This window comes from Littorina saxatilis, linkage group LG3 (assembly GCF_037325665.1).
Source record: "Littorina saxatilis isolate snail1 linkage group LG3, US_GU_Lsax_2.0, whole genome shotgun sequence".
Lineage (NCBI taxonomy): Eukaryota > Metazoa > Mollusca > Gastropoda > Littorinimorpha > Littorinidae > Littorina > Littorina saxatilis.
Window position 1 is genome coordinate 67,172,109 of NC_090247.1, and position 25,104 is coordinate 67,197,212.

General features: G+C 42.7%; 2 protein-coding genes across 4 annotated transcripts in view; one reads left to right on the plus strand and one right to left on the minus strand.

Moving 5' to 3' along the window:
- The window catches only part of LOC138963048 (activating signal cointegrator 1 complex subunit 3-like), a gene marked incomplete in the record, with an annotated part of 184,999 nt that overhangs the window by 106,121 nt on the left and 53,774 nt on the right, over nt 1-25,104 (plus strand). Inside the window, 1 exon segment of the mRNA XM_070335040.1 lies at nt 433-558. Within this exon segment, the coding sequence (XP_070191141.1) occupies nt 433-558 (126 nt within the window).
- The window catches only part of LOC138963051 (uncharacterized), a 37,573-nt gene continuing 13,349 nt past the window's right edge, over nt 881-25,104 (minus strand). The window contains exons 1-7 of one of the 3 annotated variants that reach the window (XM_070335048.1): nt 19,686-20,079; nt 16,364-16,587; nt 15,664-15,948; nt 7,848-8,192; nt 7,314-7,493; nt 6,488-6,560; nt 881-5,597 (exon numbers count right to left, since the gene is read on the minus strand). In XM_070335048.1, the coding sequence (XP_070191149.1) occupies nt 5,489-5,597; nt 6,488-6,560; nt 7,314-7,493; nt 7,848-8,192; nt 15,664-15,948; nt 16,364-16,448 (1,077 nt within the window). In that variant the 5' untranslated portion in view covers nt 16,449-16,587; nt 19,686-20,079 and the 3' untranslated portion in view covers nt 881-5,488. Of the gene's footprint in view, nt 5,598-6,487; nt 6,564-7,313; nt 7,494-7,847; nt 8,193-15,663; nt 15,949-16,363; nt 16,588-19,685; nt 20,080-25,104 lie in introns of those variants that run through there. The other 2 variants (XM_070335046.1, XM_070335047.1) reach the window with 2 other exon arrangements.

A 25,104-nucleotide genomic window follows, 5' to 3' on the forward strand; every position in this document is an offset into this window, starting at 1 on the left:
CCCCCCCCTCCCTGATCATTCTAAACCACCACTCCCCCCCTGATCATTCTAAACCACCCCCCCCCCTGATCATTCTAAACCCCCCCCCCCCTCCCTGATCATTCTAAACCACCACTCCCCCCCTGATCATTCTAAACCACCCCCCCTCCCCCCCCCCCCCTGATCATTCTAAACCACCCCCCCCCTCCCTGATCATTCTAAACCACCCCCCCATCCCTGATCATTCTAAACCACCCCCCCTCCCTGATCATTCTAAACCACCCCCCCCCCCCTATTTTAAGACCTTCCTTTTGAAGACTTTCTGTTCATGACCTTCATGTAAATTTACCTCCATTTTAAGACTCCCTGCTGCCAGACCACAATACCGACAACAATATTGACAAACAGCAATTTTTTGTATGTGTTTAATTTTTTAATCTATTTGTGTTTCAGCCTGTTGGACGTGCTGCCGGACCACATGAATGCAGAGGTCGTGGCTGGCACCATCAGCTCCAAGCAGGACGCAATGGACTACATCACCTGGACATACTTCTTCAGGCGCCTCGTCATGAACCCTAGGTCAGTGTGTGTTGTTGTTGGTGTTGTTGTTGTTGTTGTTTTGTTGTTGTTGTTGTTGGTGTTGTTGTTGTTGTTGTTGTTGTTGTCTTTGATAATGTTAATTTTGTGAATTATATCATTGCAATATTGCCACTCCTCAACACAAACATGGACTCACAGACACAAACAGGAAAACAAAGATAAACAGACAGACAGTCAGACGCATGAACACACACGCATGCACGCAATCACACACACACAGACACACACCCACCCACCCACACACACACACACACACACACACACACACACAGACACACACTACACATACATCTGAGGTCTGTACTTTTCCATAGTTTTATTTCTTAGGGCTACACTTCATTGCCGCAGTATTTCTTCAAGACAAAAAAACATTAAAGAAAACAGGAAGATGATCAAAAGGAAACCATCAGGTAGAAATATCGATGCACAATACACCAAACACAGCCAGCTGTAAAAACTGAAGATGTTTAAATTGCCATCGACACTGCATTTCAGTGCACACTACACATACAACTGACTAGACTTTTAATATAGAAGCAATGGATGGATGGATTCAGGTTACAGCAGTGTGTGTTTGTACAAACAACATCAAACTAGTCATCGAAATGAAAAGGAAAATACCCAAAACAGATTTTGAGGAGAATGCATATAATGATATTACCAATGTAATACATTATAGTACCAAGCTAGTAATCAAATAGAAGGACAAGAACATACCCCAAACATATTTTTAGGTAGAATTTCATTTATGTATTTGAGAGAGAGAGAGAGAGAGAGAGAGAGAGAGAGAGAGAGAGAGAGAGAGAGAGAGAGAGAGAGAGAGAGAGAGAGAGAGAGAGAGAGAGAGAGAGAGAGAGAGAGAGAGAGAGAGAGAGAGAGAGAGAGAGAGAGAGAGAGAGAGAGCAGACATTATATTTACTCCTCTAAAAGATTCAGAGTTTGCAATTTATTTACAAACAGCAAAAACCTTGCACACACATGCTCATACATCTGCATGTTCAGTCAAACTTTCTCTTTTCAAAGTTAATGTTACCATTAAGTTACGCTTACAATAAGTTAGGCTGTGCAACACAGACACTAGAGTAATGTACAAATGGGTGATATGTGTTTATATACAACCTGGAAATCGAATGATCCTCAAGTAATAGGCATGCTTGCAGCAAGTGAAACTTGCAGTAAGGCCAAACTTGGTTAGGGATTTCAATGAAGACATGACTAAAACTAATGAATAAGTTAACAATAAAGTGATGAGATGAATTGCAAGTGATGAATAAGTTAACAATGAAATGACGAGAGGATTGCAAGTGATGAATAAGTTAAAAATGAAGAGATGAATTGCAAGTGATGAATAAGTTAACAATGCCATGACTAGAGAATTGCAAGTGATGAATAAGTTACGGTGAAATTATGAACCAATGAATAAGTAATAAGTTAACAATGAAATGATGAAAAGATTGCAAGTAATGAATATTAATAACAGTGAAATGATGAATTTAAGATACCTCTGATGAATAAGTCAAATGAGGTGAGATTGAACCGATGAATAAGTTACCATGACATGATGACTACATATGACCAATGAATAAATTATAATATGATAATGAGATACGTATGGCCAATGAATAAGTTAAATTACTGTCAAGTGATGCACAATTGACCTGATGAATAAGTTATGTTAAAATCATGAGAGGTCGACAACCAATGAATAGGTTACAGTGATATGACGAGAGGTTCAACTGATGAATAAGTTACGTTAAAATGATGAGCGGTCGACAACCAATTTATAAGTTACAGTGATATGACGAGAGCTTCAACTGATGATAAGTTACAGTTTTATGATGAGAGGTTCAATGGATGAATAAATTACATGCAGTGATAACCAAACGATCAAATAAATAAGTGGATAATACACAAAGAATTAAGGATGAAAGCCTGTATGAATGCCCTTCATTGGTTTGCTGTTGCATTATACTTGTGTTTTAATTCATGGCTCAACAAACTTGAACATATAATTGCTAGGTTTGGAAATAATGTTGTTGTTTTTCAGTTTGGAATCTTTTCTTTTTGATTCCTGTACGATCTTGTACTTCTTTCATTTTCAGTGTATTTTAAATTTGAATTTAGATCTAGAACTCTTTTCTATTTCTATTCTTTTTTAATTTAGAAATATAATTATTAAGAAATAATTACAATATTCTCAAAATGGTTGTACACACATTTATATAAGAATCTTTTGACATCACATTTCCATTGAAAAGAAATTTCGATTTTCTGCTCATTTCCAGTTCTGTGGTTATTCTTTTTACCATGTCTGAACCAACACCAAAGAGGATCGCACTCCAGAACTTTTCATCCAATCAGTTGCTATGACAATATGTACAATGATGGCGGCGTAGTTAATGCATTAAGGAATGCATGGATATCACAGATGAACATGGCATTTTGTTTTTTGAGGACCATAGTCCTCGCCTCGATTGCCAACAATAACACGCCAATAAATTAAGCTACTAGAATACCAACGTTAATCACCAGTTATATACACAATACATTCAATTGACACAAAAGCCTCCCAGGTAAATATCTTTCGTAGAGATTAAAGTTCAAGGTACTCGCATGTAATGTAGTGTAGAAATGAACATTGGCCGTTTGAGTTGAAAAAGCAAGGTTGTGTCGGTAAACGACAGTGTTATACTTTAACTCGTTTGGAATAATGTTTTAGCTCTACACTCCAGCACATAGGCATCTTTTTTCTTTTCTCCCAGTCAAGTTCTACTGTACATACCACATTGCACCAAGCAGCCGACATTTTGTACTGGGATGGTAGATGATTCTCCCTTCAAAATAAGTTAATGTACACAATGTTTCAAATAAGTTATCTGTACACACCAAGCCATGAAAAAAAGATACACATTTTTTGAAATAAATTAATGCAAAGAGAATTGAAGCATCCATGTACAAACCCTTAAAAGATATGTCCACAAGCATACACACACATAAAAAAGGAACCTGCACAGTTCTGTACAATTCAGTATGGTTGAACTGCAACATATTTTCCCTGCCATTTGTAAAAATAAATTAAATTAATAATAATGATAATCGGGAAAATGCTCTTTTTTTCCTGTTCAGTTATCACGGTGAATGTTCATTTTACATGACAGACAGTTGACTTTTTTTCTGGACAAAAAGGGGAGGGGCAGGGGACTAGAATATCACCAAAGGATCTCATTCCGATTTGTCCTTGAAAAATGTGTGCATTACAGTAACTTACACCGCCAGGAATACTTATGATTGTTTGTTGTATCATTTTTCTGTCATCGTATATTACCCTTTAGAAATTTAAGTTAATTGATATGTAGAGCATGTTGAAGCGTTTGTGTTTTGTACAATTAATTTGTTGGAACATGTTTAACATTTTACCTTGATTGATAAGGAATATGCACTGGCTACATCAAAATTATATATGTATGTCACAGTTAATTTCGTGAACTTTTTTAAAACAGAATATGTAAAATAAAGCTAGTATTCTTAGAGAACTACATAGAAACGTAGGAAAACTAGTAACTATTCATGACTGTTAATACAAGCATAGTTAGTTTCATCATGTGATCATGTGCATGGACAAAAGGTAATGATGACGGATGTCTTGCTTTCTCTTGATATGTAAACACTGACAATATCTCCTTCAAAAAACAAACAAATGCAATTGCTGATCTTTTAACATGAACCACCTCTTCAACCTGAGTGATACTTGCAGCTCTGAAACTCCCAGTGCATCTACATGTACATAGACTTGGCTATATTACATAGACACCAGTACTTATAGCCTTAGTCTGGTAGTAACACTGCCTGGGAATAGGTTCTTGTCAAACGCAAATGAGGAATTGAAAGTTTGATAGCACCTCCTTTTTTCATGGACGGGTACTTAATTCATGTTTGTGTATTTGGTGTGAATGGAAAATAATGTCAGTCCTTCTCTTTGCGGTGTGACGTTACGTTGTAGTTCTCTCCAAAACGATGCGTTCCCTGAAAAATAACTCTGGTGCATTTTTGCAGTCTCTTGTTGTGTAACATTTTGTGGTGTTGTTCTCTCCTACACATATGAATAATGAGCGAGAGGGCGTGCCAATCTTTATGCTCACTCCTGCATAAAGTTGTTAGTGATTTGTTATACTCAGGTCCGTGTAATGGGTGTCTTTGACTTTACTGTAAGGAAATGAAACGAAGCCTGCACAGATCCACACACAATCACTGGTGAGCATTGTCTTCATACTCAATGGCCACAGGCAAATAGATGATCACCATTCAAGTAATGTGTTCCTTCAAGTGTACAATCTTCTCTCGTGTCTTTGACAGGAGATAGTTTACAGTGAAATGTGGTTAACAGCTGCACCAGGCAGTAGACGACGTCATCCACTGTCACACCATGAGTCTTCCTAACAGAGCGTTTTGTTTTGTCTTTGCTTGGCGGTAGTCTTTGCTTGGCGGTAGTCTTTGTATATTTGACACTCTGATTGTATATGAAGCAAGACTTTGCACTGAAGCAAAAGCATATTTCACATTCTTTTTACATTTAGTCAAGCACATGAGTGTGATGTTGATCCTGTTCCAATGAGAAACAGGCTGTACGTAGCGGCTTTCCTGTAGATCTGTAGATGCGTTTTACTGGTTGAAGTCATCGCCAAAGCGTAGCATGAAGCCTGTGTTGCAAGAGGTTTTGAACCATGGAAATGCTTGCGATGTGTTCAATTGTGCTAGCAGTTGAGGCCCCTATGTGGTCACCACCAATGTCTTCACCACAGCTGACTGATGTGTCCAGTTGCAGTAACGCGTCTAGTTGTAGTAAGCAGGTGTTGTTGGGTTCAATGAAGCAGCACTGCTGACGGCAATGTCTCTAATGGCAGTAACGCATCTAGTTGTAGTAGGTGTTGTTGGGTTCATTGAAGTCCCCACTGCTGCGGAAGGCTGGGTTTCGGATCTCCAGAAATTTCTCGTCCTTGAAGTAGCGTCTTTCTTTCAACCTGCAAACATAGGTGAGAGGTTTTTGTTTATAGTGATGTCAGAATCAAGTCATATGATTATTTATACATACTTTGAAAGAAGTGATTTTTGATGACTTTAAATTATTGTTTGATATGAAAGTAGAAGAGGATGGGAGCATATTAGACAGTGATGGATCAATAGAAAATTTGAAGTAGAATTAGGATCATCATTAATTTTTGCCTAATATTGTAAACTAACAACTACTGTACATTCTAATTCAGCATTTATTTTACCTTTTACCTCTTAAATCCAATCCAGTATGTGGGCATGACACAAACATACCAGATAGAAAAAGCCGAGGACCGCCACTAAAAATAGCATACACATATATGTATATGTTTACACCCCCGGTATAGGGGTGTGTATAGGTTTCGGTCGATGTGTTTGTTTGTTTGTGTGTTTGTGTGTTTGTGTTCGCATATAGATCTCAAGAATGAACAGACCGATCGTCACCAAACTTGGTGAACAGGTTCTATACATTCCTGAGACGGTCCTAAACAAAAATTGGGACCAGTCAAACACACGGTTAGGGAGTTATTGGTGGATTAAGATTCTACAAGGACTTATAGAGAAACATATTCATGGTCAAAGGGAAATAACCTTCTCAGTTGGTGGCAGTGAGAATGGGTGCAGTGAGAATGGTTATTTTCCTTTGACCAACGGGGGTGTTTTTCCTACCTCGAAGGAATTTCTTGTTTTTCTAGCTCATGAGTTTATTAAATGCTCATTTTGTCATAAGTCAAGCACCAAAACTCAACCTCAAGATCGTCATAAAGATGACACCTTTAAAGGTGTGACAAGAGAAGTGCTCGGCTGGAAGACTTATGAGACTTATGGAAGATTTATGCAAGACTTATGGAAGACTTACCACTTGATGAGTAGGAGCATGAGGAGAACGATGAGGACCAGGGACAGGGAGCCGATCACGCCTCCAGCTATGGCTGCTGAAACAGACAACACTCTCCGCCATCAGACACAGTCACTTCATTATCTCCCCCTACTTTCGCAGCTTGATCACAATAACTAAAGCCATCAGACACAGTCACTTCATTATCTCCCCCTACTGTCGCAGCTTGATCACAATAACTAAAGCCATCAGACACAGCTACAGTCACTTCATTATCTCCCCCTACTGTCGCAGCTTGATCACAATAACTAAAGCCATCAGACACAGTCACTTCATTATCTCCCCCTACTGTCGCAGCTTGATCACAATAACTAAAGCCTGGTATTAATTAGGGGAAGTCGACTTTGCGAAGTCTACTTCACAAAGCTTGCTGCATGAAACTTCGGCACTGAAATGTTGGTAAAAAGACTTTGCAACGTTAACTTCGGGCTCAGCCTTAAAAGAAGAGTTTGCTCTCTTTTCTTGTTGAATGGGGAAAGGTTTGTTTGTTTGTTTGTTTGTTTGCTTAACGCCCAGCCGACCACGAAGGGCCATATCAGGGCGGTAATGGGGAAAGGTGGATTTAATATAATCAAATAATGGATAAGAAGGAATGTTCGGATTAATTCCGTCTCAACTTTGCATTCTGCGCAGATAGCAGCAACGCTGTTGATTGTCTGTACGTGTCCACGAGAATGGATGCTGTTATGTCGCGTAAAAGCCTGAACAGGTATGAGGTGGCTTACACGGTCGTTCAACCTGTAAGGAGGGTGAAGCCTCCTTTTTGTTGCTGACTGTTTGAACTCACCGAATGGAAGTGACTTGGCAGCGCGAGGCTTGTCATCCTCGTCCCTGTAGATGGGAATGGGTGTGGGTGTGGGTTGGGGCATCAGTGTGGTCAGGAGGATCGAACTCTCCCGTGGCGTCTTCTCTGTCGACTCTTCCACCGCTGGGGGTGATGGTGGCGTCGTGGGTAAGGGAGGATCAGCTGGAAACAAACGAAGGGGGAAATTAGTGAAGGGGATTGAGAGAGAGAACAAAACTGAACTGAACTGTATTTAACAAGAGAGAGAGAGAGAGAGAGAGAGAGAGAGAGAGAGAGAGAGAGAGAGAGAGAGAGAGAGAGAGAGAGAGCATGTGTCGAGCTGGCTTTCTTTATTAATGGTATACCAGATGTTTGTGAGGAAAAACACACACACACACACACACACACAGACACAGACACACACACACACACACACGCACATACTCTGTGTCTCTGCTGTTTTGCTGTTTGTTTCTGGTGAGTACATGTTCATTAGTATCCCCTTCAAGAAATAAAAATAAAATAAAAATCCCATACCTTCGTAGTAGAGCCAGAATCCCTGACTGCGCGTGAAGTTGGCTGACTTGAGCTCGATGTGCAGGAAGTTGGAGTGCATGTCGTACCACGTGTTGGACCTTATCCCGCACAGCGTCAGGCTGTGGAACTTGTCGTTGAAGTACAGCCAGTCCGCGCAGTCCGTCTTGCCCTGCGCAGTTAGCTGCATGGTCACGATGTTGAGGCGCAGCTTCTGAGAGGGCGCCACCACGATGGTGAGGTTGCAGTTGAGCTGGCGGTGGTAGGGGAGGGGGTAGTTGGGCGTTATGATGTGGCCGGTCTGGGCCTTCAGCTGCGTGGTGCTGCAGATGTCGTGCATCGTGGCTTCTGCAACACACGAGGAGTATGATGTGAGCAAAACTGACTGATAATGAGGAATACTCAGGATAACAGTTTCGACACAATGGACCCCCTCTAATTTAAGACCTTCCCCTTTTTATGACCTCGATTTTCCCAAATGTTCTATTCATAACATCTGTAAATTTAACCCCATCTTAAGACTCCCTGCCCTTTAAAGTGGAAAGAATGGTGTAACTTCGTACACGTATTTCTGAAGGTCTTCCTTTGCTACTAGCATAGCCCTTCCAAGGCGAACACGAGTCTTGAGCGGCTGTCTGCTATTCCTATTTACAAGGAACTTTAAAGGCATATGTACGCGCTCCCGTGTTTACAAAGTGTAGTTTGCCCATAATCGATGTCAAACGCACCATAAGACCATATAATGACGATATGTCACCATGCGCGGACCATAATACATGCATTACAGCTTGTTCTAGCCTCTGAAAAAGTGAGGATGTCAACAAAGCCGCGGTGTTAGCTCCCTTGCATCAACGTTACATGTGTTGCCAAATCTATAAATAGGACGATCCAGATCAAAATGAAAATTAACATCTCAACATTGAAGGGGTCCTAGACCACAATATTTTGCAGGGAACTTAATTTAGCATGTCTCCAGCTGTTGGTAAAGCAATTAGCGTGTATAGTCATCGAGTACATATGCCTTTAAGGGCATGTACAAAGGAACACAAAATGGTTCTATCATCTTTGGAAAAGTGAGCGGAGGGCAGAAAAGACAAAGCAGGCGCCTTTACACCCAAAGCAAGAAGACATAAAGACCGTAGGGAGAAAAGCAGCTTTTCAGCACATAACCTTCGACAAGTATCACCATCCCCCACTTTTTTCACCCCAACCCAATCCCTCTTTACCTACCAATCCTCGTTTCGTGCTTTCCAATTTGTCCTTGAACCACAACGAACAATATGTTTTAAGCCTATTTGACGATTCCTGGTACCAAGGAGAGAATTTTGTATGATGGGAGTAGCTTCGTCACCCCTCCTCACCCTCCCCCGGTCTTTTCGACGCCTACTTTTGGACGATCCTATCAGATGTGAACGTGATCTTTTCCTCGGGGAGATGAACATGATTGTATAGATTGTATTAATTTGCTAAAGGAACTGTTCGCTGACTGAGTGTGAGCTTACGAACGCGTGTGGCGGAATAAAAGGTTTCATACGTCTTTCGCTCCTGAGACAGGACAAAGAGACGAAGGGAGAGCGACCACACACACGCACACACTGAGAGAGAGAGAGAGAGAGAGAGAGAAGCCCTGACTTCCTGCCACAGCCACACACCCCTCTCTTTCTGTCTCTCTTCCAGTCAAACACACACGCGCACACACGCACACGCACTGGTACTACTACTACCACTATCTCAGCCTATATATTCTCTCTGCCCTGCAGACCCAGACCAGAAAATAACGCTTCCCCAGGGCCTATTTACTGACTGAGAGACACGGAGAGGCGGACAATAATAGAAGGGCCGGGAGAATCGTGTATGATTTGTGTATTGACATTTCTGGCTTGCTCCTTTGCTCCCTCAGCCTGATTATGGAACGCAATTTGAAGAGCAGGGATCCTATATCGATTTCTTGTCCCACACTCTCGGCTCTAGCTTTTGTCGTCCACCGAAACGTTCCCTTTCGCTTCAGTGGGGAGGAACTCTCTCGACTCTGGTTCACCCTCCCCTCCGAGGTTAAGTCAGTATCACGACAGTGGCGGAAAATAAAAGTACATTGGTCAATGCGATGTGTTTGTTGGGATGCAAAAGCCTTGATAGTATTTATTGGATGGAGACGAAAAGGTGTCTTGTCCTGTTTTTCCACGTGCGGAAGAAAAGGTATCGCTAAAGTTCCCAAATGAAAGTAGGTCAGGGCGATGTGTGTTAAGTTGGACAGACGAGGGATAGACAAGAACTCAAAGAGGGATCCGTTGAAGTGGCGAAGGGCAAGAGGATTATGATGGAGGGGGGGGGGGGGGCGGGGGAGGTATTGGAAAAGCACAGTAGATGACCATGTCAAAGAACAGAAGGAGAAATACCAAGACAAAAGAGACGACTGGATGGACAGCCGAGGGGATCAGTTCAGGTGGCGCGGGCAAGAATTGGTGCACGGGAGAGAGGGGTATGTGGGGAGGGGATGGGGAGGGGACTTTGAGCAGGTGAAAGAGGTCTGGGGGCGAACGTTGACAGCTGGGCACGTGCCATCTGTCAGTGTACTCTCACCCGCCCTTCAGCGCCCACGTCCACCACAGCAGCTACATCTTCACCGCTGTCCGCACCACTACCATCAACGAAAGAAAAGAGCGGTGGGGAAAAACTAAAGAAAAATAACATATCAGATGCAGTTCAGGTGCCTGGGAACAAGTAGACACGTCTTGGTATATATGCACGTGGAATTCGTGTGCAGGCATTTTGTGGAGAAAATGTTGGTCCGTTTTGTTTGTTCGGTTTTATTTGTTTGGTGATGTTTTCCCCCCCGAGGGTTAGGGGGAAGAATTTACCCGATGCTCCCCAGCATGTTGTAAGAGGCGACTAACGGATTCTGTTTCTCTTTTTATTATGGGGGCGAGGACGCCCCCATTCTATACGGATAGTTTAGAGGTTGACCATGGGCAGCGCCATTTTGTTGTGAAATACGTCATCAGTTTGTGTACACAGGAAGTTGTGACATCCGTCACCCTATGGGAGGGGTGAAGGCAACATTGTTCATCTGTAGAAAGTTGTGAAATCCGTCACCCTATGGGAGGGGTGACGTCAAAATTGGTCATCACAGAGTTTGTGTAAGACAGGAAGTTGTGAAATACGTCACCCTATGGGAGGGGTGACGTCAAAATTGTTCAACAAAAACATGATATGTCGCATTGTGCAGGGTCAACCGCAACAAACTCAAACCGAGCCATTCATACCTAGCTGTATTTGAGAGACTTATATACCCGACATTTTTATTTCTTATTTTTAGCACAGGTGTAGGAAAAATCATGAACCAAAATGTTATTTATTTTCTAATTTAACATTTTTTTTACAAATATGACCATGGTCTTTTAAACAAACAGTGACATTAAACATTGTTATGTTAAAAAAAAGAAAAAAGAAATAAAGCTTTTGTGCACAAATCAGAAAATACATTGTACATTTTACCTACAGGCCAAACAGTGTCTGTTGGCGGCAGAGGGCCCAGCAAGTTGCTATTTTTAGATCGATTAAAAGTTGTCAAGAACAGGCGCTTACATTTGGATGTGTCCACTGATAGTAGGTTTGGTTGTGATCAATCAGAATGATGTAGGAATAAAAATGTATGACAGTTTGGTATGATGACATGTAATTCAAATATGCTGAAATGTAATATTATACATGATATAATATTATTATGGCTGTTGCCATGACCATGAACCCCAAGAAAGGTTTAATGTTATGTAAAATCAAAATACCAAAATCAAGCACCTACTAATCTGGTCTAGGTGCGGCTTGGACCAAAAAAGGATGGACACGCAACTCGCTCAGCCAGCCAGCGCTGCGAGACTTACAGCGGCCAACTTCGCCGCGGCGCGCTCATTGGCTAAGTATTGAACTTGCGTCAAGGCCGATGCGCGTAGATTCCCAGAATGTTTACTTTCGGTTAGATTCTTCGACAGCATTCGCAGAGGTGACTGCCGTATTGTGTACCGCAGTCAGAAGTAATTTATTACTTTTGGGAGTTTAGTAACGTGATATCAGTTTTCAATTGTTCGTTCACTTATATTGCTTTCAGATTTAACACACAAGAAACAGTAGCACGGTTTTCGTTGCGAAAATGTGCATTGGCAGTGCTACGCGATCGAATTGACAATTGTGTATTATGTACACGCGGTGTTCTTCTCAGGAAAAGACCGAAGCGACATGTGACGTCAGTCGTTCAGCCCGCGAGCGGTGGGATGGGGGGGTTCACATGGTTTGTTTGTTTCAGAACCACACCCATATACACACATTTCACATGTAAACCATTTGTCCGCCCCCTGTCGATATTTATCGACTAAGTTCCTTGTTACCCTTGTTAGGTGTTTCTTGTATAGAATATAGTCAATTTTTGTAAAGATTTTAGTCAAGCAGTATGTAAGAAATGTTAAGTCCTTTGTACTGGAAACTTGCATTCTCCCAGTAAGGTCATATATTGTACCACGTTGCAAGCCCCTGGAGCAAATTTTTGATTAGTGCTTTTGTGAACAAGAAACAATTGACAAGTGGCTCTATCCCATCTCCCCCCTTTCCCCGTCGCGATATAACCTTGAATGGTTGAAAACGACGTTAAACACCAAATAAAGAAAGACAGAAAGTTGATGTTTTGTTGTAGATTTTTTTTCTCTCCACGCACTCAAACGGTAAACGGACACGACAATAATGAACGCTCGGCATAAGCTTTCAACTTTTAAGGGGAACATCATGGCAAGAACATGTTGTTTGTTTGTCCGCCAGTGCGCGTTGTTTTGGTGACCAACTTCACGACAGTGTGCATGCAACTCTAACCCCAATGCTCACAGACTTTTCCGTCTGACTTTTGCCTCACTCCACAGAGGACTTGTAGAGCTAGAAAATATTATAGGTCTGTGTGAGATTTGAAGGCGTTTACGTGCTACGTTAAAGTTCACAAAGAACGCTACGTGCTTAGCGCGAAAGGGGAAACAGAAAGCCGAGTGTTGCGTCACACGTCACATATTTCACGTTGCACGTACACTTCGGAATCACACGAGAGACACTGTGCAGAATCTCTGATCATGCCAATCTCATCAAAATGTGCGATTGCGTCACGAAGCATGCTTCTGCGCTGTTAGCTTCAAAGACTCCATCAGAGAAGTGAGAATAGAAGCAGGTGTATGACTGAAGGGTGCTCTTCTGTTGTGACTTTCACCTTTACGATCGAAAGCATATATATACAGGCACGAGACATAAAAAAAGGAGTTGTCCATTTTGTGTTTTTGTCCAAAGAGAGGGTGAGGAAAGGCCCCATTGGGCGTATTATTTAAGCACTCTTGTGAGAATAGTGTTGTTGTACTTCTTCTTGGGTGCTGATGGTAACGCCAACACTAATGTCTGGCTCAGTGGCAGCAATTTCTAACATTATGTGTTGTTCCCGTGTGTTTTCCTCCCACATGAATTGATTATTAGCTGTTCTCAGGGTTAACATGCACCTGAGATGGACGTGCATAAACAAAAACAGGAAAGAAGTACATTTAGGTTGACACATCCACGACAACTGCATTTCTTTGTGACCTAGCCCCAATAAGACAATCATCGTAAGTGTCCAGAAAACATGGTATTGTGTGCCTGTGTGCAAAACGCATGCGTGCATGTAGAGAGATGCGATTGAGCCACCTGAGAATGTTGGCGCAGTGTTGTGATGTACCGTTGTAGGTCAGGTGTTACCCCAGCACGAGATGTTCGCCTCTATCTTGCACACACACACACAATCTATGTAGGCTAACGCAAGTGTGTGCGTGAGCGTGCTTACGTGAGTATATATATATTTTAGTGAGCGCGCGCGCTTGCATGTGCATGTGGGGAGAGAGAACGACAGAGATCGAGGCTCAGGTGAAAAGAAAAACGCCACCTCTTTCCGTAGTGTGTGATGTTTGCAAACAATGGAAGACAGGCAGGGAGCCAATAGGGGCCCGATCAGGTGTTACACTGACATGCCCACTATGTGTGCCCTCTGCGACTGTTGCAAGGTTGCCCAGCCGCACCGGTACAGGGCGGCGCGTATTTGTAGATCAGTAAAGGGGGAATTAGGTTTGTAGCTTGTGCGTATTATAATTATTCCGTGTGTTGTTGTTGTTTTTCAAGTGTGTGGTGTAAGGAGATGACGTTGACATTGTTTTCATATTGATATGAAATGCTGTTTTACAAAGCTTGCGGTGTGTGAAGAGGAGGGGGGTGGGGGTGGGAGGGGGGGCTAGCTTCCCCATTTCCCAACCTTGCTCGGATCTTCAAAACTAGCATGTTCTGTAATTAGAGCACTGACCCCTTAGAGACTGTACCCCATTGTTATAACTCCCAACACACCCTTCGTCACGCATAGCTGTGATCTCACACCTGTGTTTGTAGCGAAACGAATGATTGAGGACATTTTCTTATAGCACAGCACTGTTAGCGACCTCATTCCGAAAATTCACCAATGTTTTACCCCCTCCCCCACCCCCCACCCCTTCCACCCCACTCCTGTCTTTCTCAATAATTAACTCCCCATCACAATACACACTCATACATGCACACACACACACACACGTAGCTGTGATCTCACATGCCTGTGCGTAACGTTTACAGAGAATCGCGAAAGGTGTGCTGTAGTACAACGCCATTGTTTCGATCAATGTTTTTCATGGCAATTCGACCCGGCAATTTTATCCCCACAACGAACTGAGGTCGCAGTGGCACGTACAATCGCGGGGCAGGTGTTTCAACAAGTCGCTGTGGCCTAGATTGTTCACTACTGGAGGCTAGGTTAGCTGCTGCCTTTGTTGTTTCCAACCAACTATACTGGGTTTTTTCGGAAAAGATATGGTGATTACATGGCTAGTGTATGTTATTACGGGAGGCGAGGTTTCTCCTTTGTTGCTTTCAACGTGTATGCGGTCTCTGTTTTTTCGTTACTGCTGTCGGAAAGAGATGGTGTACATAATATCGTCAGTGTATTTTTAAAATGAAGACTTGAAAACAAATATTCCTCACCCAGAAACACGGCAGCCGCAAGCTGTAAAACATTGAACGCTTTTTGTTTCGATCAACGATTCTCAAGGCAGTTCGTGGCGGCCATTCTATCCCCATAACTCAGGAAGGTCTAGATGGTACTTAACAACGTCGGCAGGTGTTTCAACAAGTTACTGTGTCCTAGATGTTTAACTATCGAAGGCCTAGCTGCTATTTTTCTTGTTCCAACTTCACGAGCGGGTTTTGTGTTCTGTTGCTGTCTTGAAGGAGACATGGTATATTTTTTTAGTGGGGTGTTAAGTAATTCGTGGATAAATCGGCTTTGGGGCTTTGTTGACCAAAGAACTTACTGTTTTGTTTGCCGCTTCTGCTTTTGGGGGAACTGGTATATTGTTATTGCATGTTATTAGATGGTGTTAATGCCCTTTGCGGTTAAATCGGCTTCGGATATTGTGAGTTAACTTCAACGTTAGGGTGTTATTAGGACGCTTTGTGGTTAAATCGGCTTTAGTTTTCGCGTGAAACCTGGGGTTTCCCCTGTCTGAGAGCTTTTTTTATTTTTATTGTTATGACAATTACTTCATCGATCGTATACTTGCAAGGACCAAGAACGTTTGGTCTTGGTTTCAAGAACTCTGCTGTTTTTCAAAGCTTTCTGTTGAAAAAAGATTCTCTCTGCTTTCACCATGCATATTCATATATCAAGTCCAACAAACAAACACACAAGCAACACAAACAAACAAACAAACAAACAAACAATAATATTTAAAATCGTACTACTCACTGGGCACACACTCGTACTCCACTTGGAAGTAGTTTGACCGCTTGTGACAGCCCGGCAGCATGACCCCTCCCTCCTCCACCCCCTTGAGGGGCACGTGACACGACGAGAGACCAACGCAATCGTAGCTCTGGGGCTCTTTGAGCGTGCAGTCATTCTCCGTGAAAGCGCAGCTCCCGTGGGCGCTGAACCCATAGAAGGTCTTGATGATCCGGACCATGGAACCGCTGCCGCAGTGGATGTCGATGGTCTTGTTGCTGCCGTCGTAGCAGGCTGTTAGGACGTCGCCTGTTGTGTAAAGAAAGATTAGAAGTGTTGGTCTAAAGGTTGTTTTATTCGACAAATAATTGGTGCATTTACATAATGAACTTGTTCAGAATCATCAACCAGCAGTGTTGGTGTAAAAAAGATCTTTTTGTTATTCGAATTAAGTGCCATAACACAATAATAATCACATAATCAGGGGACAAAATCAAGCAAGTAGCTTATATTGCATGGCTCAGACAATTCAAAACTTAATAGCTGTCAGTGCTCGCTGTTAGCGTTCTAGTATTTTACCGGTTGAAATAATAGCATTCTCTGGAACAGCAACAAGGACCAACGCCCCAGTACCTAAGAATTCTTGTTTATCGATTCTAGATTTGGGAAGGAAACCAGTACAATTTATCTGATTTTGCATTTATAAAAGAAAGCCAAGCCTTACCGGCAACATTGGTGACGATAGTCGTGATGATAGAGACGATGATGAAGATGACGGTTGAAGTGGGGTTTCCCCATAGTGTATCCATGATGGCTCAATGGTAAGGCAGGCTTGCCGCTCCTTTCGTGAATATGCGAGAGACTGAGAGTGTGTCTGTGTCGGTCTACAAGCTCCTCATCGGCTGTATGTGTTCTTCACAAACAGGATCTCCCTGAGGGTGATGGATCCTGCAGGAGAAAAAAACATTCTGTTAACAACTGATGGAATTTTGTTAATCTGATGGGGAACACCAAAAAAGAGGGGGGGGGTGTAGGAGACAGAGGGAGGAGGAATCTGAAGTTTTTTGTGTTGTTTTTTTTTTGGGGGGGGGGGGAGAGAGAGAGAGAGAGAGAGAGAGAGAGAGAGAGAGAGAGAGAGAGAGAGAGAGAGAGAGAGAGAGAGAGAGAGAGAGAGAGAGAGAGAGAGAGAGAGAGAGAGCTCACTTGATGTGGGGTGTTATATATATGACGGATCAAAACACGATTTTTCTTTTGTAATCACATTCATTTATTTACATGAGGGGGGGGGGGGGGGGGGGGCTGCGTGTTAGTCACGACAACAGAGAAAATATTCTTAACAATAACAGAGACACGCGCATAATGTGTAATCAACTGATGAAACCAACCAGAGAATCGATGGCAACATTGTTTAAAAACACAATGAAGAACATGGGATCAGTCAAGCAGAGAGGGTTTAATGTTGCGATTCTAAACATAACACTCATCGATTTCACTGTGAATGTATAGAATCACATGAAAACAAGTTTTGCTCCACAACCCTCCCAGTGCTTCCTCCATTGTCGCAGAAAATCGATCTCCTCTTTGTAGCATCGTGCTAGAGCAAACAAACCGAGCAGAAAACCACTTCATCCATCACTCGTCTCAGTCTATTTATCAGCTGATTACATTAAAGTCGCAGATTCATCAGTAGCCATGTTTTATACCCCCAAGGCTCAGCACCATACGAGCACCCTTCCAATATTGTCATAGTACTAGCACGCAGGCGCAGCGTTGTCTTGCATTGTTTGTGGAAAACCCAGATTCTCCATTAAATTTTTTATCATTTTTTATTTAATTTTTTTTAAACATTTTTTTGGGGGTCAACTATTAAGGCATTTTTCTTGAACAAGTGCATACTCACTTTCTAATGGGGTTGTCGCGTCAAAACAGCTCTATTTTTCTAATGTTTTGGTTCACCATTTTGAAATAAACAACATGGATTCCTTGAGTTATATTACTGCCTTTGAAAATCCAGCTCCTTGACATTTGACGAGCTGTATGCAGTATACATTACGAGCACATGCACGCCTAAGCTCCATGCAGTGATCGATCGTATTGCCAACATATGGTGAACTTCACAAACACACGTCTCTCTCTATACGCCTCGTACGCGTAACATCAGTTGATTTAATAGTGGAATTCTGTTGCTCCTGACATTTTTAGTTATTTTGAATATTTGATTACTGCTGCTGCTGCTGTTGTTGTTGTTGTTGTTGTTGTTGTTGTTGTTGTTGTTGTTGTTGTCTAATGTTTACATTACATTCTTTTCTAAGGACAAGCTTCTTTTCCTGCTCCTACTCTCTTCTGTTTCTCCTACTGTTTATTTTTTATTTATTTATTCTACTCACATGAATGTGTCTGTGTATGACACCGTAACTCACTCGATATTTTAGTATCCGCATTGAGTCTTCAGAGATGCTTTACTTCATTATGCTGTTTTCTGATGAAGTACAACGTAACATCAAGTTACTAGTCTCCATGTATGCGCTAGCAATGAATTTGAACCAAAAGTATGAGGTCTTCGTTTGAATTTATAATAAGCATCTTATGAAAATCCAACGTTGAAGCTGATTCCTGCATGTGAAACTTCATATACTTCGAAGTATTCGTTGGGATCTGGGACATGATTCGAGGACAGTCGAGGACATGATTCACTCGATCAGTCTAGTGAATCTGTCTTGCTAGCAGACTAGCTAGTCCAGTGCAGCCAAGACAGAAACCGAGTGCGGGACACAGATGATGTGTCACAGGGACATCAGTTATGTCTTGCAAGGTTCAGATCTCTGTCTTTACTATACCTCTATAGTGATGTTGTGCTCCTGTGCTTTGTTTTGCCTGCAGCCTTTGCAGAGTTTTTTCTCGGAGAATCTGGCATGGCACACTAGCTACTATTCTGTAGGCTGGAGAAAGTAGCGCAGTACTTAAACAAAATCGACCAATTTAGCCAAGTATTTTGGCACGGAACACTCCCCACCAGTATAACACACACACACACACAGAGGGTATTTATGTACCATCGACTACCCTCTCTCTCTCTCTCTCTCTCTCTCTCTTTCTTCAGCTCTCTCATAGTCTCAAAGACTCTCTGTTTCTCCTCGGCTCCAAAGGCAAAGTATTACTACTCCCCAGGGCCAAGAGAAAGCGAAGAGAAAATCAAAGTCAACGGGTAAGCGAGTAGGAGCGAACAGTCTTTTTTTGCTACTAGCCGTACCCTGAGTGTGTGTTTTGTGGGGCCAGTGTTTTGCTCCCATCATTGATCAACAACGCTAGAAGTGCCCTATGTCTGCGAGCGAGGTCTCTGGAGAGTTTGGTTCGAGAGAGAAGGAGAGCCTCACGTTTTTCACGTGCAACCAAGCGATTTTCCTTGACAGTGCGGACGGGTGTTTGGTTGGGTTGTTGTTTTCTTGTGTTCCGCTTAGAATAGAACCAGTGTAGAAATCATGATTGTGTTCCTGTGTTGAATGTAGAGTAGTTTTGGTTGGTTGTGGGTAAAAGCTAGGTTACGAAGCTATTTTGTTGTCGATTTTCCTGTGTTGAAATATAAATGCCAAACGAGAGAGAGAGAGAGAGAGAGAGAGAGAGAGAGAGAGAGAGAGAGAGAGAGAGAGAGAGAGAGAGAGAGAGAGACACACACACACACACACACACACACACACACACACACACACACAACCAGCACCGTTTGCACTCTATAAATCAATGCCATTCGTGCTCCGGCTCCGAGTAAAGTTTTTTGTGTGGATGCGATACTGAAATCTCCAAACCCGTAAAATAAATTAGAAACTACGTTGAAAAGTAGGGCTCATCAGAAACTCCACAGCTTCACAAAAATGGAAGACAGGCAACTGAACACACATTGAACACACCACCACCACCAGCAACAACTACAACAAAACCATCACCACCACCACCAACAACAACAACAACACAAACACCAACAACAGCAACATTATATATTAGAACAACAACACCCGTAAAAACCAAATCTTCTATAGATAAAAACTTGCCTTCGATCACAGAAATATCACAGTAGCACTGTAATTATTTCTTCCGAACTGCTGCTTTGCTTTTTTCCATGGCAAGAAGAAGAGAAGTGCGACGTAGTAGAATGTATTCCGTTCACAGTAAAGAGTAGTACACGCACACACACACACACTGGAAATCCTTTGGTGTTCGGCTTCGCGGAAACTGATGCCAAAACTAAAAAGCCAAGTAGCTTTCTCCACTAATTACATTACTTTGTAGGTAGGTACGGAAAATAGTGCGTACGCGTGCCGCCGTACGAGCGAGCACCCAAGAGATGTTTAACTACTAGTGTTCATCGACTACTGGTTTCAGTTTTCCGTTCCCCCCTGGCCTGGGGTTGGTGCGCGCGGAGAGTCCGTGAGTTGTTTGGCTAGCCACGCGCGCTGGGCCAGCTTTTTATAACCTCGCTCGCGTGCCCCCAGCTCGACAGATTGCTGTATAATTATTCGAAGGCTTTGAGGGTCGAGATTTGTCTTTCTTCCTTGTTCGTGGACTTGTCCCTCTCTACCCCCCCTCCTCTTTTATGCCCCACCCCCACTTCCTCTTTTCCCTCCTCCCTCCTCCATCCGCCCCGACTCCCGCTCTCTCTCAATCCTTTTATTCCTTGCACCAAATGTGTATCACAAGACATAGGTGATGAATTCCATTATTTATTTGTCTGTGATTTTTTCAAAGAAGAAAGAGCTGAGTTGTTACCACCTTACTATTGGAAAAAACCTAATGCACTTAAATTTAAAAAGTTGTTTGCTACTAACAAAAAGAAATTGCTAAAGAATATTTTGAACTTTATTAATAGAATCTGTAACAGTTTTTCATAATCTTTTTAATTTTTATTTATTTATTATATTAGCATATATCATGATTGTATTGATTGTATTTATTGTTCAAAATGCCCCCAGGGGTTATGGACAAATAAAAACTTGAAAACTTGAAACTATTCCCCACCCTCACTTCTTTTGTTCAGACCCCCCCCACCCCCCCCCACCCCCCCCCCACCCCCCCACCCCTTCCTCCTCTCTCCGTCCCGACCCCCGATCCCTATCATTTATCCTATTCTAAGTCATCTTTGAAAGGCTTTTGTCTGTCATGAAAGACCGCGCGCGCCGAAAAAAAGTGGCTTTGTTGAAATTAGATTGCTTTTTCCTCGCTTACTTCCTCCTTTTTTTGGGGGGGACAGCATTTGAATCTGTTTCCGAAATGCCGTTAGGGAATTCTTTTTTGGGGAAATTTTTTTCTTCTGCTGTTTAACCTTGTACCATGTCGAAGAATCAAACATACGGACGACGATATGCGATAAGCGTGATATTTTTATACATACATTTTAAACCGAGGAAGGTTGGTTGGTGCGTATCTGTGGTTGTGACATTGACTGAAAGAAATCAACTTTTCTCTTTGAGCAAAATATCACAAACTAACTAACGTTCCCCAACTCAAGAAGGAAAACACCAAGCAATTTAAGAAGGGACCATCTTGTTCTCATTATTCCTTCACTGAAAGACCAATCCGTCCAAGTGCATGAAATGTTTGGTAATGTCATTTATTAAGCGTATGGACCCCTCTTGCGACTTGTATTTGTAATTTTCACAATTATAATCAATAACTATTTTAATTCTACGTCCTCTCTAAATAAAACCGAAAAATCCTTCGTTGTTGATCCCTCTCTCTTCCCCACTCCCCCCTTCCATCCCCCCTCCATCCCACTCCCCGCTCCTATACCCACCCGCTGTGGCGCGTGCCGTGGGGATTTAGGTCCCTCCCTAATCCTTTGATCCTGCGGCACACTCCACGCGCCACCTGCTTGTGTCCACTCTCGTCCCCCCCCCCTCCCCCTTCCGACGCACTCACCTCCCTCCCGTCTCTGACCCTCTCCCACCTGCGTCTGTCCCTTTCGTCCCGACGAGTTTGCAGTGAGCTCTGTCCAATCAACCCGGGACAGTCACCACCGCGGGTTTTTCTCCCTTTTGCACCTGCCTGATATGAGAGAGAGAGAGAGAGAGAGAGAGAGAGAGAGAGAGAGAGAGAGAGAGAGAGAGAGAGAGAGAGCCCAGAACTGGCATAGTAAGCTAGAAGACAGTGAGAGGTATGACACATACAAATTGTTTAACCCCTTGACTGCCTTAGGACGGGTATACCCGTCCTGCACTTGTGCATTATTTCCATGATTAGATACTAAAAACAGATTCTTGGTTGAATTTCTTTTAAAAATAACATAGGTTTTACTTTTCTACCTACTGCCAGTTTGGAGCTAGAATTTTTTGTGAATTATTACACCCCGAACTCCAATATTCCCTGGCAGTCAGGAAGTTTTGATTGGCAGCGAAAGGGTTAAACCTGACTTTGGAACCTTGACCAAATAGACAATCCATATATATTCAAAAAGTGTTCACAAAATTCAGACTTGGGGTTTCACCCTTGATGTGCAACAAACAGAGATACTCTGCAAACGGTTCCCATGTTTGCCCACTTTGCAGATACCCTCACGAAAACGAGCACCACTTTCTTTTTAAGTGCCCAGTATACTCTGATATAAGAGAAACTTACTTGGGAAATGTCTTTGAAATTGGTCAACTCGAAAACTCGTCAATGCAGATACTACTAACACAAAACAAAAGTAGGTTGTGGGCACTCTCCCGGTATACATTTTATGCATTCAGGCATCGACAGCAACTGCTAGGCTAAAATGAATGTGTGTAAATGATTTCCGATCGATATGTTTCAACCCTTAGCACTGTATATGCACTTGTTCTTACTTGTTTCTGAGAGAGTATACATTGAAATGGAAACTCTACTCCCTCCTTGTACAAACACAACAGTGTGGTTTACAATAAAAATTCTGAGTTCTGAGTTCTCTCTCTCTCTCTCTCTCTCTCTCTCTCTCTCTCTCTCTCTCTCTCTCTCTCTCTCTTGTCCCACAAAATCTACCCCCCCCTCCTCAGAATTGCTTCTTTCCTAATTGTAGAGAAATTTATTGTATGCCACACGCGGCGGAAACAAGCACAGACATTTTGCGTTTGATCAGGGAGCTCGTCAGTCTCAGCCCACGTGCTTTCAATGAGCACAACAATCCATGCTCCAGCCAGGAAACCGGTCTCGGCGGAGATTGTCGGAATCGGTCCGAGACGGTATTTATTAAACGAGGAGTATGATTAGAAGAAAAAGGTGAGTTATTGGGTTGCGATCAATTAAGGTAAACCGTCCTAGGCCTTTTCATGGCATGTGTACATTATCTTGAGAAGCACCAGACCTGTCCCAGCTTTTATAATATGGGGTGAGAGGGCTGCTTCCAAATTGACACATACACAACTTGAAGACATTTAGACTGCTACCTGTGCAGAGCAAGGTTTGTTTGTTTGTTTCATGTTTTAGTTTTCACTACCTATTTTATTCCTGTTTTTATTACTTAGTTAGTGGAAGAATCGTTTGTATGTATGTTTGATGGTGTATGCTTTTAATCAAGCGTTGCTGACTATGAATGTAGATGTAAATGCTTGTATAATTAACTGTGTTTTAATTTTAAATGTGTCAAGCGCAAAGAGCATAATTGTAAAGTTATGATATTGCGCAATATAAATGCTCATTTATTATTATTATTATTATTATTTGTGCACATTGACAAGGGTGTCAGTTACGATAGTAATTGATCACAAAAATGTCCAACTTTGTGCTTATTACAGCCTGCCTCGGTGTACATCTTTGGTGTGTGTCACAGTGGAACGATGCTCCTATTCCAAGATCAGTCTCTCTTCCCCACTCCCCCCTTCCATCCCCCCTCCATCCCACTCCCCTCTCATATATACCCACCCGCTGTGGCGCGTGCCGTGGGGATTTAGGTCCCTCCCTAATCCTTTGATCCTGCGGCACGCTCCATACGCCACCTGCATGCTTGTGTCCAGTCCCCCCCCCCCCCCCCTTCCTGGCCGGATTTGTAATAGTCGAACTTGTCTGTACCGACCAAAAAGTGGACCAACCAAAAGCGGTCGTTATAGACAGTTGGTCGCTATAGAAAGGTGAATTACGTACATATAGCCAAAACCTCGTCGGGGATCCTTTGGGGTGGTTGCATGTTGTGGGCAGGTGATCGTTACCGAGAGGTGGTCGCTGGGGCAGGTTTGACTGTATGGACACGGAACGGACTGTACACTGTAAACTCAAGTGCTCCAATGTGAACACACTGTTTGTAATCAGCTATGAATACTGTGTGGAATACTAAATGATTGTATCTTCTTCATCTTCTTCAGCGTTCCAGAATTTTCTGGTTACGTGTGAGTTCGTTTGCCCATTTGGGTTCCCCACACTATACTCTGAGAGCATAGTCAGCTTCACTCCGCTTTCGTTGAGTAGGCATGCTGGGTATTTTCGTGTTTCCATAACCCACCGAACTCTGACATGGATTACAGGATCTTTTCCGTGCGCACTTGGTCTTGTGCCTGCGTGTACACACGAAGGGGGTTACGTCACTAGCAGGTCTGCACATAAGTTGACCTGGGAGATCGGAAAAAAATTGCACTCAAGTTAACCAACCAGGCCGCAGCGACCGGGATTCGAACTCACGACCTCCCAATTAGGAGGCCGACGTCTTACCACCACGCCACTGCTAGTGTGCTATATGTGTTGACTTGACTTACTTGACTTATTCCTGTAGACTCCCTGTGGAGCATAGGGCCGCAACAACTCTCTTTTTTGTTGCGGTTTCTGTAGCAAGTTGGTTTTTTGGCGGGGTGGAGTTGCTAACCCCACGCCCAACCCTCCTCCTTTATCCGGGCTTGGGACGCTATATGTGTTAGTATAGTTATATAGTATGTCGTACAGTGTTCACGACTGGTTACAAAAAGCGTGTTCAAAAGTAGAACACTTCAGTTTGCAGTGTATCTGATTAATTAAAGGTAATGCACGAGAGTTACCCAACTGGGGAGGCGAGTCACGTTGAGATTAACGTCAGTGACTTGTTGAATTTCTAAGCGTTGGTGGCAGGGAAAGTGTGCGTCGGCGTGGCTTTTGAAAGGGCTCATTTATCTTTCAACCAAAAATAACAGAAACATTAATGATTGTTTCAACAAGAGGAGAAACTGTGTCTGTTTTTATTTCTCGCGCTCTCTCTCTCCGATATCCACAGACAGAACCAGAATTCTAAGTCTAGTTCAGTCTCCCACTGGGTTTGCATCATCCTGTCCTGTTTGATTGTGAAGTGATCCCATGGCTAGTAAAGTTCCTTTTCAAACAGGTGTGGTCAAACATACGCCTTCGAGCTTTACTAAAAGATTTGGAGCTCAGGATGTGTGTGTGTGTGTGTGTGTGTGTGTGTGTGTGTTTTCTGTTTTTTTCTTTCATGGTAACAACAATACTGCTTCGTTAAAAAAAATTCGAAAGTGTTGTTGGATACTCTCTCTCTCTCTCTCTCTC